At 40.2% G+C, this 16,224-nt stretch overlaps 1 protein-coding gene across 1 annotated transcript; it reads right to left on the bottom strand.

The window, feature by feature from the left end:
- Positions 1-7,452: 7,452 nt before the first annotated feature.
- LOC139335620 (insulin-like growth factor 1) lies at positions 7,453-16,173 on the bottom strand. Its single transcript, XM_070969322.1, has 5 exons — positions 15,945-16,173; positions 14,971-15,110; positions 12,980-13,124; positions 8,731-8,918; positions 7,453-7,868 (listed from the first exon to the last, which is right to left on the bottom strand). Exons 1-5 carry the CDS (start codon positions 16,171-16,173, stop codon positions 7,647-7,649), a joined length of 924 nt encoding a protein of 307 aa, XP_070825423.1. The 3' UTR covers positions 7,453-7,646.
- Between the last annotated feature and the right edge of the window lie 51 nt (positions 16,174-16,224).

Here is a 16,224-nt window from a genome sequence, read left to right as displayed (position 1 = left end):
GTATTTTGGAGTATTTTAAGTGTAGAAATATGCTATTTATTTCTTGTGCCATTTTTGCTTTGGCCTCTTATGTTGAGCAGCTCCCCTTAACTTTTAGCTGAGGCAGTCAGTCAAGATACTGAAGTATAAAACCTGAAGGAACACACTGGGGAATATGTTCATCCTTCAAATTTACCATATTTTTCATACTTGAACCACAACATAATAATGTATCCACAAGCACCTGATGAAACACATAGCCAGACACACACTGGCATGTGTTTATGCTGGTGCAGGTTTAATGAGAAGGCAACAAAGCTGAACAGGTGGTTGGTGGTTGAAGGCCAGTTTTTTCCCACTAGCTGAGTCAAGCATGAACACTACAGATAAGGACTCTCAGTCCAGCACTACAGACATGACAGAGGGACTGAGTGCACTGCAGCCACACGATCAGGAACAATGTGTGAAATAATATCAGCCTGTTGGGGTTTTTTTGTTTTTTTTTGTCACAAACTGGCTCAGGGAATGTGAGATCCATGCAAGAGATTTACTCGAGCGGACTCAGCTGACATCCATGCAGGTTGGATGGCAGCTGAGTCCTGCTTTTATAACCTCTGAGGCCCAGGTAAACTACACTGAACAAAAATATAAACGCAACACTTTTGTTCTTCCTCCCATTTTTCATGAGCTGAGCTCAAAGATATAAAACATTTTCCATATACACACACAAAAAAAACATTTCTCTCAAATATTGTTCACTGTGTTAGTGAGCGCTTCTCCTTTGCAGAGATGATCCATCCCACCTCACAGGTGTGGCATATCAAGAAGATTAGACAGCATGATTATTGCGCAGGTGTGCCTCAGGCTGGCCACAATAAAAGGCCACTCTGAACTGTTTTATCACAGCACAATGCCACAGATGTCACAAGTTTTGAGGGAGTGTGCAGTTGGTATGCTACCTGCAGGAATGTCCACCAGAGCTGTTGCCTGTGAACTGAATGTTCATTTCTCTACCATAGGCCTTCTCCAAAGGTGTTTCAGACAATTTGGCAGTACATCCAACCAGCCTTACAACCGCAGACCACGTGTAACCACACCAGCCCAGGACCTCCACATCCAGTATGTTCACCTCCAAGATCGTCTGAGTATGAGGTTGAGGTTGTTGTTCTAAGTTAACTTTAAAAAACTTGCTGCTGTATTTGGTGATTTATTAGCTAAACATCTTAGATTCTGAAAATGGTTGGATTTTTGGATCTGCAATCTGCAAGAGGACTATTGGCCTTGGTGGAGGGCTGTGTGCTCCTCCTGGTTAAAGATGGTGTCTGATGATAAATATGATGCAGTTTGTCAGTATATTAACTGTTGAGCTGAGTAGTGCTACAGCATCTGTTCATGGCAAGACTGAAAACTCCTCTGGATCTATGGAGACATTTTGTACAGACTTCGACTGAATCCACTGTCTGTACAATATTAGCGTAGTATTTTAGTGTCATATTTTAGTGTGTAGTATGTACGCTGTAATATCTGAGTTGCCATGAAGTGCACTACACAGCAGACTGCATGGCAGCTTTTTTTGGCTATCACAACTTCTTTTTGATATTTTTCTTTTTCCCTGTCAAACACGCTGTCATTGAAATATTGACACACTTACCTCAGTGAGTGACATCAAACTGCACAGCAAGTTGCTGCACTGAGCATTATGGAGGGCCCTGAGTTCGATGCCCATTGCACCCCCACCCTCTACTCCACCATACCACCCACCTCTAACCCTGTGTGCATCACATATGTACACTGTCAAGTTTTCAGGAATATAGAAATATGCACAACATGAGCACAGGGGTCCTCTGCAAGATACAAGATGTACTGACTATATAATAACAGACTTGCTCATTGTGTCCTTATTGTCATTGTGCAATGATAAGGGTGAAAAGCACTGCATTTTGGTCAGGACACAGGTCATTTACTGCAGACCTTGAAGTTTGCATGAAAGGCATGTTTGTACATATTATACAGGACTTGCTGGAAATATTTGGAACAGAAACCAAAAAGGGTGAGGGCTTTCCATACTTATACTATGTTGCTGTCCATAGTGTAAGTCAACCGTTTCTGCCTGACGGTGCCACAGAAGAAAGTAACAGTATTCCTTCATCACAGATTTGTTAAGCTTGTCAAAAATATAAAGTGTTTGAAATGTTACCAGTCAAACATTCGCCCTTTTGGACTGAAACAACAGTTCACTCCTGACCATGAGAGTCACATGTGAATGGGGGCTTCATTAGATTAGCTCTGCATGGGAAGAGATGGGAGTGCATAACACTATCTGGCTGTGACGCAAGCAGCCTCAAAGAGAAAGCTCTCTCCACTTGTGTTATCAAGGCAAATGTGAACAGCTGTTACTTTGTTGTGGAGTCAATAGGCCAAAAACACCTTCCTGTCTGAGAAATGACTGTTAAAGAGTTTGTCAAGTTTGATGTGCACTGAATCTGCTGAACGTCACAGCTGTGATCAGTGCTGGGCAGTAATGCATTACTTTGCAGCACATTTTTCAGTGAAAGATAACAATTTGAAATTCAGTAATTACATTGCAATTACTAATCCCAGTACTTTGGCATTTGGGTGTCAGCTTTTTTTGTGTTTTACCAGGAATGGTCACTCTCACGTTCAGTGGAGAGGGGTAGGGGGTGTGTTGGCTTGCTGCAGAGGCTGGAGGTGGAGGCAGGTGGTTGGCCTCTACCAAAAGAAGAGGAATGCAACTTCTGGCGATTGCAAAGTTGATCCACATGTTGTGTATTGACTGGCTTGCTGAAGTAAGTCTGTACTGAGGAATCCCCTAGTTTGTTTGGAGTAGAAGGGTGCAGCTGAGGTCAGGACTCCTGCAGGGCTGTGTTGAGTCACAGAAGCTAAGATAGCTGTTGATGGCCAGTAAATCGTCCATGCTGGAGGGCAGGCTGCTTGTTAAACCACAATCATCTTCTTTTTCTATATGTGCTGAAGACAAAAGATGAAACTTTTGCTCAGGTAGTAAGCTCTCATTTGTTTTATTAAGAACATTGTGCTTTAAATTGGTTTTTATTCAAAGCTGCACTAATTCGTAACTAATTCATAATCTCTTCCAACTCCCACCACTCCCTCTCCCACACAGATCATCCAATGGATGATCAGGGAACAGATAAATGCTACAGCAGCTTGGTGGGCCTTGTATTGGAATGTATGTGTAGAAATTGCTGGAGCCATTTTCCATGGCTTTGACCCTCACATGCATGAGCTATGGTAGGCCAGAATGATTTTTTATTTTTTTATTTTTTTTCAAAATTCATTCATATGTAATACATATTATATTTTATAGTTCATGCTTTTGCTCTTATATCTTATGCACTGGCTACTGTAACTTCTGGACTGGCACCTACCAAATAGTCAGCACAGTAATCAGTGATCAGAGCAACATGTTTGTGCTCACTGTGTTCACTGCTGAACTGTTTCGAGTGTTGATGGACCGATGTGCCTTCTTCAGTGTTTTTGTATGGGAAACTCAGTGGAAGCTGTTATGTTGCAGGAAAAATCAGAGACTTGTAGAACAACTATCTACCATGGAAACTGTGGCACCTCTTTCCTTTCTCCAGCCACAATGAGTGACACGTGTAAGATCTCCTGGCTTCCCAGGTAGGACGTTTGGCCAAGACATAACATGTTAATCAGTAAGCTTTAGAAGTTCTGGTAGATGTATTTTTGACCTTTGGACAGGGCCAGGCTTGCTGCTTACCCCTGCTTCAGCCTTTGTGCAAAGCTAAGCTAACAACATCCCAACAGTAGCTCTGTACTGTAAACACAGGCTGATATCTATCTGAACATCTGATTCTCAGAAAGAGCATATTTCCCAAAATATTAAGTGGTTCTTTAAAGGCAGCCTCACAAGCCTCAGGCAAGACAGTTTTTTATTTTTTTATTTTTTTAAAGCAGGTATCTGCAGTTGTCTTATGGTGCAGCCTGATGAATCAGCTGTGCCACCACTGTCCTGCAGTCCAAGCTGTGTCTCTGAAAATCCACCCAATATCCTGTCTTAAATCTGCTCTGCACCAGCATAGCTCTGGGCAGGCTTTGGCCAGCTGGTTGGCAGTGCTGTTACATTCCAGCAAGAGATATGAGTTAACTGCTCACATCAGACAACAAAATAAAGTACCTCTGAACTCAGGTACCCTCTCAAAAAATTCAGTACATGTCTGGCCAGAATGAGGTGCAAATTTAGTACTGAAACAGCATTTTCCTCCAAATCAGTGAACTTTCAGATATTTTGATTTAGTACAAAGATGCTATCTGCATCAAGCTGTGGATTGTTGATTATGAACTAGTTCTCAGGTAAGAAATAGTCAAACATGTAACTCCCAGTTGATGTTTGTATACTTTATATAGGAGGAAACAGCTAGCTTGGCTCTGTCCAACGGCAAAAATCCACCAACCAAAGCCAAAGTGTAAAGATGTTACATGGTTTAACAAGGGGTTTATGTGCTGTTTTGTGTTTTGTTTTTTTAACTGGGACCACTGACTTTCTGAATGTTGCTGTCACCGTAATGTTGCCAGGCAACTCGTAGCAAAGAATTGGTCCGCACAGAAGCCCCTGCAGAACAACAACCTGTTGTTTTTACACTTTCATACATTTATACAAAGTTCACAGCATTGACTGGACAGGGTCAAAGGTCATCAACCAGGGAACAACTGGAATTTTCATACCTGACATCAGAGCTCGTCTTTGAGCAGAGGCAGGGGTTGTCAATGTCCTCCATATACGACGGGTGATGCCCCCCGATTACAAAATCTCCCCGTGGAGTCTAAGCACCAAAGACTTTCTTTTAAGACTTAATTTTCATGTATCATCTGTCATAATAAACAATGAGCTTTACTTCACTCACTTGTCTCTCCTGATTGCTACCATACTTCCATACTGTGGAAACTTTCATCCACTGAGACAGATCATGGGGTGCCGTTGAAATCTTCAGAACAACACAGCTTGAAAGTTCATCTGGATTTAGGATTACTTTTGTTAAACAATGTAAAACTTTATCTTTGCATACCAGTATTTAGTACAGATGAATCCGGTGGCTTTATGTGTTGTGCTCTCAAGCACCAGTACTGCAGTGACAGTGATTCTCCACATGAACACAGAGACTGTGGAAGCTATTTGATATTGAAGTTATTTGGGTTCATCATGGTCAGCTATTGTTGTCAGATGACAGCAGTCTGTGTGAATGTAGTAGTTGTTCAGTCTCTAGCTTGAAATAATCAGCCAGACTGTGGGGAAAAATAACATTACAGTAGTTTCTCTCAGACCTCCATAGTGTGGATGTGAACATGCCATGTAGAGTAGGTAACTAAGCCCAGCACGAATTATTAGATAGCTTATGATTTAAATCATCAAATTCAATGATTCTTTGACTTTAATAGCATTTGATTAGTATATTTTCAACATTTAATTGGTTTTACAGGATCTGCTGCACAGATTTATTGGCAAAAACACTTTAAAAGTGAAATCCTTGTGCATACATTACAGTGTTACACACAGGTTAACAAGTGATGGTGGCTTGTCTACTTCTGTCTGCAGCCTGGATCTGTCTCTGTACACTGCCAGCAAGATAATGTCTACTCTCTCTCTCCACACACACACACACACACACACACACACACACACACACACACACACACACACACACACACACACACACACACACACACACACACACATAGGTTTATGTGCTTGAGATAGTCTGGCCACAGCATGCAAAGGAGAACTCTGACCTGTGAGTCTGCAACACCCAGGGAGAAAACACATCTTTAAGTTGGTTATTTGTACAGCTTCAAGTGAAGTGAATTGGACACCAAATATTCAGAGAACAGAAGTGTAATGTGACTCTACCTTACAGTGTGATTTTGGCTCATAGATGGTGAGCCCTGAGAGTATCGCTCTTTAATTTCTAGTTTGTATTGTCTTTAGTTCCAACTCATCAAATTGTACATGTGAAGACTAATCACAAATAAAGGCAAATACTAAATCAAAACTAATCACAGAAAAATACTTGTGAAGCACAGAAGAGCGATTTGTTTTATCTGCCTGCTGTACAAAGAGGCCTGACATGGCCTTCAGAACCGTTGGAAAGACATGATAACTTCAGTCATGTCAAAGTAAAAAAAAGTCACTTCACTGAAGCTAAACGTCAAAATAAAAAGTCACTTTATATCAAATGTTATATTGTTATAAAATCTAAAATATCCATGAGCAACGCGGTGAGTGAAAAACGCATGAAGAAGAAACCTCAAATAACTTTATCAGTGTCTTTTCTTTTTCTCCTTCAAATCAAGTCATAACAACATGAACATCGCAAATGTTTCGAAAGTTTGAACATTTTTTATAGCGATTTGTTCTCATAGTGAAATAAATAATGAGTGCATTGAAAGTCTTTTACATAAAATATGTCAACAGCAAAATCTGAAATAAAAACTTGATAATCTCAGACAAAAATAAGTAGACAGACCTTATTACATCAGTTCATCTATATTACACAATACACAGACTCTGCAGGTGTCACATATATGTGACAGGCAATGTTAGCGACTAGCTGGTGAATGTAGTCGAGCATTTAGCAGCTAATTGTAATTGTAAAGAGACAGATATTTTTCTGAGGAACTGATAGAGACCAAAAACAGAGCTACTGTAAAACACAATGAATATTGGAGATGAATTTGTCAAGTGAACACAAACACCACTCCAAATGTCTAATGTTTGTACATAACTGATTAATATGTCACTGTTTGCTCATACATTCAACACATCAACTTAACAAGGTGATAATTAAAAAAAAAAAAAAAAGAAAAGAAAAGAAAAGAAAGAAAGAAAAATAAATAATTAGGACTGCTTTACATACAATGGAAACACAAAGAAGAAGCCAGTACTAAAACCACCAGGGTCTTCAAAGTTCAGATTACTGCAAGCTTTGGGTTGATAAGATGCTGCAGTGTAGCCGGACTAATAAAGAGCCCGACAGAAACCGGGATCGGGTTCTGTTCCAGAAGAACACCTCGTATACAATCACACTGGCATTTGTAGCAAGGCAAATGACAAAACATCGTATGTCATGTGATACACTCCATTTGCCCAGACAGGGATGGTAAACAATGTTATATTGATGTTTGTTTAACATTTAGCAGCCTCTAACAAACACCATTTCCCACAAGCCCAAAACTATCATGGATTAAACATCTAATGAATGGACTTGAATGGACCTGCCAACCTTTCTCGTCCAGACATGACTGACAGATGTGTGACATTAGATGACCTTCGGAAAGGGTGTGTGTGTGTGTGTGTGTGTGTGTGTGTGTGTGTGTGTGTGTGTGTGTGTGTGTGTGTGTGGATATATAAGATAGATAGAATAAGGCTCAGTGAGAGTTTTCATTGAGTTCTGAAGGATAGTGTAGCAGCAGCTAGTCCAGAGGGGGTGTCAGAACTTCAGTTGACTCTTTTCTCCAATGTGGCTTCCAGTGAGTGTGTTATGTCACCTGGCAACACGGTTTCTCTCCAATTCTGTTTGTGACTTTCAGCCACTGTGATCCATTGTGGTCTTTCAAAGTTGCTGGGTTCAATCCAGTAACTACAAATATGTAGCTTTTAACAGGGTCAAAGGTCATGATTCCATACTTGTAATTCTTTGAGGGGGACTTCTCAAGGCTGAAGGAGGCCTGCTAGTTGTGTTCTGTGTGTTAATCTTCCTGCGTGATGATGAAAGTTTGCTTTTCCGCCGAAGTGAAGGCTGTGTTTTCTTTCTATAAGCCTCCCTCTTTGAGCTGTTGGGAGGCCCCAGGTGCTCCAAAAGTCTCTTCTGAAAAACTGCTTGGAAGTGTTGTGCCTGCAAGACAAAGATAAGAATAAGGAGTCGATTCAAGGACATGTAGCTTGACTGAAGCAGGTATCATTGGCCCTGTTCAGGGTCTGCGCTGATCATCTTGGATTTATTACAGATTTCAAAGTCAGTACTTTTGCTTCAATTATTGAAGTCATTATTCTCACATTCCCCTTCATATTTGTTTGTCATATTGTGTGCAAGCCAGTTTTTCTGACAGATTGATTCCAGTCTGTACTATATCAGCACCTTCCTGCCATACCTATTTCAGTGGAATGACATTCTAACACCAATGTTTAAATTAAGACCTTTCTCAAACTATATCAGATTTTTGTTTCCTGTGGTGGTGGTGGTTGCATTATGCTAGCTGGAAGTCAGAGTGAACTCTGCATTGTATTTTCAGTCAGACAGCAGTAAATCTTGACAAAATGTCCTTTACTCAAGAGTTTGCTTTAGCCATCATTATGTCATGCGATAACAATTTAGCGAAGATTGTAATGTAGACTTGGATGAAGGAAGCCCCCAATTTGGGCTGCTCCCAAGTTAGACTCAGGTTGGTAAGCGTCCACTTCTGACTGTCCTCAATTCCCTCTCAGATTTGGTCTCCCTTTATTTGAAAATTAATGTATGCATGTCTGGTTTAGCTAGGATTTCCATGGGTCTGTTTCAAATCCAAAATTTTGAAAGAGCAAAATTTTAACACCTACGAGGACCTCTATCTCCCAACCCCCAGCCCCTGAGACAGGCCCAGTCACTGCTGAGGACCATGAGATGCATTTGACAATGCTGGAAAAAGCTAGTAAATGAAACTATCTTGTCCAACTATTCCAGAGGTGAAGAAGGAAGTTCAAAGTGGTAGAGGTCATACCATGTCTTGCTGTGGAGTGGTAGGAGATGCTGTGGTTGTGGCTGGGTAAGCTGTGGGATGCTGTGGGCTCTTTGGTTTAGCACAGTACATCTCCAGATGCTGAAGTTCACAGCCAGTTGGACGACAGCACTGGTCCACTATCCCCTTCCCTCTGGGCCGAGCACCATAACCAGACCATGTACCTTTGCCTGGAGAGAGAGTAATGTCAACCATGAGATTCTTGGCGTTCTTTTGGTGCTTGCCCCTCCCCTTCCCATAGCTGCCATAGACACCCTTCCTTACTTACGGGCCAGCTTGAATGTCCTCAGGAGGTGACTTAAGTGACAACATGCATGGTAGCAACATATTAGAAAAAAGTATCTCTACCTGTAGCAATAGTCATTTCAAGTACAAAGTCCGTCCTGAGAATGGTGCTAGAGGAGAGACACTGTGATCATCTGGGGAGTATGAATGCTCAACGCATTTAATTACAATCCGGCCACTATATTAGATATTACATTGTCATGGTCCAGGGGAAAATGTATTCATGATGGTGAAAGGTAAAGGACAGTTCATAAGCTTATCAAAATCATGAGAACTCTTCCTTTGTTTGGCTTTTCATGGACAATTTCATGTCAATCTGGATAGTAGTTGACAAGATATCTTCCTAGAGACAAAAGTATCAGGATGGCAAACATTGACATTGTTTGTTACTGTAAAAACCTGTTGCAAAATGATGACCCTGCTTATACGAGATTGTACCTATGCCATAGGCTTTTCATATCATAGGCTTGATTTTTAGTCATGCTAGCAGGGGGCTGTATGGATTTGGATGGTTAGTTGACACACCTGCTCTGTTCCAGACTGAAATATCTGGACACATATTAAATGAGTTGACATGAAAATTTCTGTGTGTCCAATACTTTAGATATTGACCAAATATCTGCTAAGATAATGACATTCCTATCAGCTTCAGCTGTACTTTGAGTTTAGTGTGAATTAGCAAACCTTAACATGCTATCACACCAAACTAGGGTGGTGAAAGTTGAAAATATTACACCAGCTAAACATCAGCATGTTATCAATGTGACAGCGTGCCTATATTAATACTTTCGATTCTCTTGTTTAAAATTGTTATGAAATGGGCCATAATCATACAGAACACCATCAAATGCAAAGCAGGCTGATCCACTATGAATTGCCTGTTTTGCTGAGAGAGAGACAGTGAATCTATCACTGTCTTCTGAATGATTTTCATTTAACAGTTTCCATCTCTGCTGTTTCTCCCTTTCTGCACCTTTCTTTGCCTTTACTGTGAAAACTGTGCTGTCTCAGATAACAAGTGTTTTAATAATAAAGCTATCACACACTGAGGCAAAGTGTCCTGGTGTGTGCACTAGCATTTTGGAGGATTGCTACCCACCATTCTGATAGCAGATGAAGAAGTTGGCCTTGGTCAGAGCAGAGGAAAGGTAATGAAGTGAAAGAGCTTGTGAGTAATTCTTATCATACTTTATCAAGTTTTCAAATTAAATGCTGCACTGTTCCTTACAGTATAAGGTTCACTGTGTGTTTGGCCCCATCCACACACTGTACAAGTCAGCTTTTTTTTTTTTTATCTAGTGATGATCTATTGCTGTGTAAAACAATGAAATGAAATTTTGACAGAAAAAAATACCAATCATAAGACTTTATATTGCATTAAAAGAGTTTGCCCCATCTGCTGTTGACACCTACAGGTCAGAAGAGGAGTGTTGTGACTAGTCTTCATGTAAATACAAGAATAGGACACGTTTTGTTGTGGAGTTGATAACTTGCTGCAGTGTTTTCATGTGTCCATGATGACCATGGCCATATCTGTGTTATGCACCTCTGCAAGTGTAAGAGTTAAAACACAGGGGAGAATAACCTTGGGAGAATTTGGTCCTATCAATTTTTTATGTGTAATAAAATCTACGTCAGAAGAAATGCAATCAATCTGTATTTCTATCATAACAAGATCCATCCATCAGCTTTACCTGCTTAGAGGGGCCCTGCTGACAGGTAGAGCTGGACCCTGGACAGGTCACCAGTCAATCACAGGGCTTATACAGAGGCCAGTTTTAAACAGAGATGCCACAATATTGCTGTAAAGATGACCCACCAACATGTCAGGTTTACTGTTTTTACACTGAACCTGTTACAATACTGTTACAATTAGGGTTATCCCGATCCGATCACGTGATCAGAAATCGGGGCCAATCACATGACTGCAGACTGATTGGATCGGACGTTATGTCTCGATCAGGTATTGGATAAATAATATATATACATATGTATATTTATTTACAATATATGAGCTAGTGATTCTCAATTTTTTGAGAATAAAATAGTAACTACCAACGTTTACAGGCCAGGTGTCTGTGTCTGACAGGTTCTGTGGCCAGAGCCGGTTACCTTGGCAACGCGTCACAGTGAGAGATATTAAATAGTCCACTCAGCCGCTTCTTGTGAAAAACTTATGATTTTACCGGAAAAAAAACCCAAAACATGAATGTATTAATAATTGATTTAATATTTATTTCTTTCGTAAGTGAACATGGTATAAGCGGGATAATGCCCTTCGAGGTGTCCATTATCAGAAATGAAAGCGAAATCCATTCATTTCTGATAATGGACACATCAGGCATTATCCCTTACTTAATGTTGCACTATTCCTAATTTGAAGAAAATTGTATTTTACTTCTGTGTTCTGTTCTGACTTGAGATTGTAATTCAAGCTACCTCATAGAAGTTTACAATTCAATTCAATTCAATTTTATTTGTATAGCGCCAAATCACAACAGAAGTTGTCTCGGGACACTTTCCATATAGAGCTGGTACAGACCGAGCTCTTTTATCTACAAAGAAACCAACAATTCCCCCATGAGCAAGCACTTGGCGACAGTGGCGAGGAAAAACTTCCTTTTAACAGGCAGAAACCTCGAGCAGAACCAGACTCTGGGTGGGCGGCCATCTGCCTCGACCGGTTGGGTGAGAGAGGAAGAGCAAGAGAGGGAGAGTCAGACAGACAGACAGATAGACAGACAGAAATACAGTCAGAGAGAGAGAGAGAGAGAGAGAGAGAGAGAGAGACAGAGACAGAGAGACAGACATGCAGTCACAGTAACAGTGACAGTGGATGTAATAACAGCAGTAGCAGTTGCAGTGGATGTCAGGCAGGGCCAAGGCAGGAGACGCAGCTGAAATCCACAATCCAGATTCAGCCACTGTCCATGGGAACCTGCACTGCATGCATGCACAATTGTGCATTGTGTTAATATAAGAGCCATTGGTAAAAAATTAATAAATAAATAAATAAATAAATAAATAAATAAATAAATAAATAAATAAATAAAAGGGACATCCTGGATCTTATTCTTTGCTCTTAGTTCGTTTCATATTGTTTTATAGAAGTATCGGATCGGGACTCGGTCAGCAGATACTCAAAATCAAATGACTCGGACTCTGGGGCAACAAAAAAACGTGATCGGGACATCCCTAGTTACAATACAACTGATGCTCTTTTACTTGAAATATGGTCTATACGGGTTAAATGTACCCTTGTAAATGACATTAAAGTCACCAATTGACCTACACTGCAGGAGCAAGCAGAGAAAACCCATCGGCACAGGGAGCACACACAGACTCAACACAGAGAGACCCCGGCCGATCTAACCTGTTTTCAACCATCTTTTTCTTCCTTTGCCAGCAGCAGAGACAGAAGAACGTTATCTGTAGAACACTTTATCAAAAAAAACATGCATGACAGCTATATATCTTATTGGACCATGTTGCATAATTAAAAAAATAATAATAATAAAATAAAAGGTTGTGCTTGCAGTGGGAAGAGACACAGATAAGATAAAATTGGTTTGAAGTGTGTATGACTCTTGCATTGCTGCATTTTTAAGTCAGGTCCTTAAAGTCAGTGTCACTGAAAAGAAAATGCACATGAAGATGATTGCCTGTGTGTTTTATGTGTCAGTGGAACTTTTTGAACTTTCCAATGACAGGCCTGGCTCTGTCTGGGCAGAGCACATTAGCTGTTTATATCTAAAGGATGTATTTGTATTCACTTGCTTTCCATTTCCAGACAATGATGTTGGTGATTTCCTGACTTTTCCATTACTGCCACAATGAGGCTACAGTTTCCACATGTATACAAGTAATTCTTTACCTCATAAGCAGCTCCTTGGGTCACATCAGATATTTATGCAAAAAGAAGTGGATATCAAAAATAGAGACTTACCTAGATAGATTCCACGATCCCCGCACACAAATATGAGATCACTGAGGAGATCAGATCCACAGCGGAGCTGGGCTGCCTCTGAGGTGAGCGGCCAGCCTGCCAGACACATGGCAATGTAGAACACACCCATCCAAACACACAACACCTGAAGACGAGGAGAGAAACTGTGAATACATAACTTGAACTCAAAGCGTATAATGCATAAAAGGGCTCCATTGGTCAAAACACAATTGCATTTTATGTAGAATGCAATCTCTCTCTCTCTCTCTCTCTCTCTCTCTCTCTCTCTCTCTCTCTCTCTCTCTCTCTCTCTCTCTCTTCATTTCCTGTCATCTCTCTACTGTGTAATAAAGGCCAAAAAAGCTGAAAAGCCTCTGAAAATTCAGAATGACTTTCCTCTAGCATTTTCTTCACTTAACCTGTAATGAACAAGTGACTGTCACAGTCTCTTGCCATCCCTGTTATTATTGTAGAGTATAGAGTCAGTGACCTTGCGACAACTCAGAGCACTCAGGTCATTTGCTTTGTCTTGTATCAAAGACTTTCTTTAATCCTGATTGTGACACAGAATTTTCTGTCATATAAGATTATTAAAATAAAAAAAAATCTAATAATAAAATAATAAATTACAATGACAACATAAAAAAGAAGTAATTCTGAACAATATTCTAAAACCTGACATGTCCTCAAACCATTCAATTTTCAGGCCAAAGTCTTACATTTAAAACACAGATGTTTGCCAGGAGTAGCTTATTATTTGCAAAAATTTCACTGGGGGACACTGACCTCAGTATTTCTAAAATCCTGGCTGTGGCCCTGCTCCTTATTAGTGGCATGAAGATCAATGATCATTTTTGGGGTTTTGTTTAAGGTTCAGAAAGTGAAGCATTGTTGTGCTAACTGGAGCAATGGGTACACTATGAATATGTATTTCCTGATTTCTTACAATAATGTGATTAGTTATGCAGTATATACTGTACACTGTACATCAGCGACACTTAAGAAATAGTTCTGTAACTCACTCTTTTTTCATCAGCCAATGCACTTTTTTCTGTCCTGTTGCTGCCCATGAGGTTTAGGGGCAACAAGGCTGTTGTCAAGTTGTAAATGAGATTATGAATTATATTATATATTATTGTTATCTATTTTAAGAGCAGGGAGGGAGGTCTCAGAGGACTGAAGGAAGACCTTTTGTTGATGTGAAATATAACAAGTGAGCATTATTATTATTCTGTTAATTTATAAGTATGAAACTTGATGGAGGCTGCCATAATTAATTTTCTAATGTGTCCCACTCCCCCATCAGCATACAAAGTGACCCCAGGTGGGTTCACGTCATTTTGGTAATCAATCATCAAAAGAAAGTCCAGAAAAAGTCCAGAAGAATTTTCCAAAACTTAAGTCAGGTCCTAAAACTGCTTACATTGTCTGAAAAACAGTCCAAAATCCAAAACTGCTCAGTTTACAGAGAGATGAAGCACTGCTTTGCTTTAGGGCTCAATCGTTTCTTCATAATTTCCTCATAAGTTTCCAGGACAGAACTATTTTTTTTGGCATAAAGCAAAATAGAGACAAAGTTCTGAGATAGTTCTCTGGGTTGAAAGAACCACTACGTTTAAATTAAATATCCATTCATTATTCATTTATTGTTGGAAACTTTAGTCTACATATGCATTGAACTGTATTTTTGACTGCAGACAAAATATGCACAGCTGACCTGCAGTGCATTAGTAAAACAAGTATCCCAATTCAATTTTTCTCCATATTCCCAACCAAGAACCTTCCTGTGAATTTACAGATAGGAACTGCTAGAGATTAGAAGAGAGGACATGGAGAAGAGCAGAAATCTTCAGCAGAAGCCAACTGGTTCCATTACTAACAACAAATTTGTTTCTATGATGAGAAGTAGTTGCCTGCACACTGCGTCAGCAATTGCTGCATTAATGTCAGTCCAAGTTCAGAGAAATCAACAAATGGAAAGCAAGTGTTACCTTCAGTGTCTGTGGTCTGGCAGAAGGGCAACACGAGGAGTGCATCCTGTCTGTGTGGACTGATTTCAAGGAGACCTGCAGTCTTATAGTGAGGCAGCAGGAGGGGAGGACCACAGCACCAAGGTTTCCTCCCTCCACCCCTCACTGTCAGTCAGATCTCATGAGAAGCTCATATCAGAAGATTTAACAAACTCCTGCTGAGGATGAACTTGTTCTGCTGTGTTCCTTCTATGTTTGTAACAGGAGATTTATCATAGTCATAAACATTATATCCATTTTTGAAGGCTGGAACCGACTTTTAATGAGTGCAGACACTAGTTTTAAGGTCCACCGAAAACCTAATACAAATACTACAATAAATCCTTCCCTCACAAGGGTTAGAATGTTCAGTTTTTGTCTTGATACATTTTGGTAACAAAGAATTGTCTGTAAATTCTGTAGTGATTCCAATAATGTGGTGTGTCGTGAAATTTCACCTTTTTCCCTCCCTCCATTTTTTTTAAGTTTAATCTTCATCAACTGCGATGAATGTCTGAGGAGAAGATCACTATTGTTCTGCCTGAGATCATTCGCCTCAATGTTACAGATGCAAACAAAAAAGAGAGAGAAATGTATGTGACTTGCAGAAGTCGCATAAATAGTAGACTGCTTATTGTCACGAATATTCACCCAGGACATGAGCAGTGAAGACACACCAGTATGAGCTGAAAACGTTTCAAGCCTTGGGATAAATTTGACGGGATCTTGTAGGAGCTACAGTGGACGTTTTTTTTTAAATCATGCATTTCAGTTTTAAATTCCTCTTACAGTGCTTGATATGGTGGAAACCTCTCATTCAGACTCAATTGCCTCATTTCCATTGCATGGTACAGCTCGGCTCAGCTCAGCTTTTTTGGAACCATTCTTTTTCTTAGTTTTCCAGATGCAAAAACTGCGGTGAGTAACTGGTACTTGGTACTTTTTTTTGGTATCACCTTGGTTGAGGTTCCAAGTGAGCTGAGCTGATACAAGAATTGGGAGTGGACTCACTGCAACTAGAGCTGTCAGTGTCTTGGTGCCATCAGCCTTTTCTGAAACAAAGTTTGTCTCCTTGCTTTGACAAACAGCTACATACTGAGAATCAAGAACATTACTCCTCTGTTTGTGTCGCATTGAAGATGATGTCACAGCTGTTTCACATGGCGTTGCTATGACGATCACCATAGTTTCCTCCTACACTATGAGGTAATATCTGCAGTGGAGAACAAAAACAAG

Source organism: Chaetodon trifascialis, chromosome 8, assembly GCF_039877785.1.
Source record: "Chaetodon trifascialis isolate fChaTrf1 chromosome 8, fChaTrf1.hap1, whole genome shotgun sequence".
Taxonomy (NCBI): domain Eukaryota; kingdom Metazoa; phylum Chordata; class Actinopteri; order Chaetodontiformes; family Chaetodontidae; genus Chaetodon; species Chaetodon trifascialis.
The sequence above is the reverse complement of the archived record's forward strand: the minus strand, read 5'-3'. Positions and strand labels throughout refer to the sequence as shown.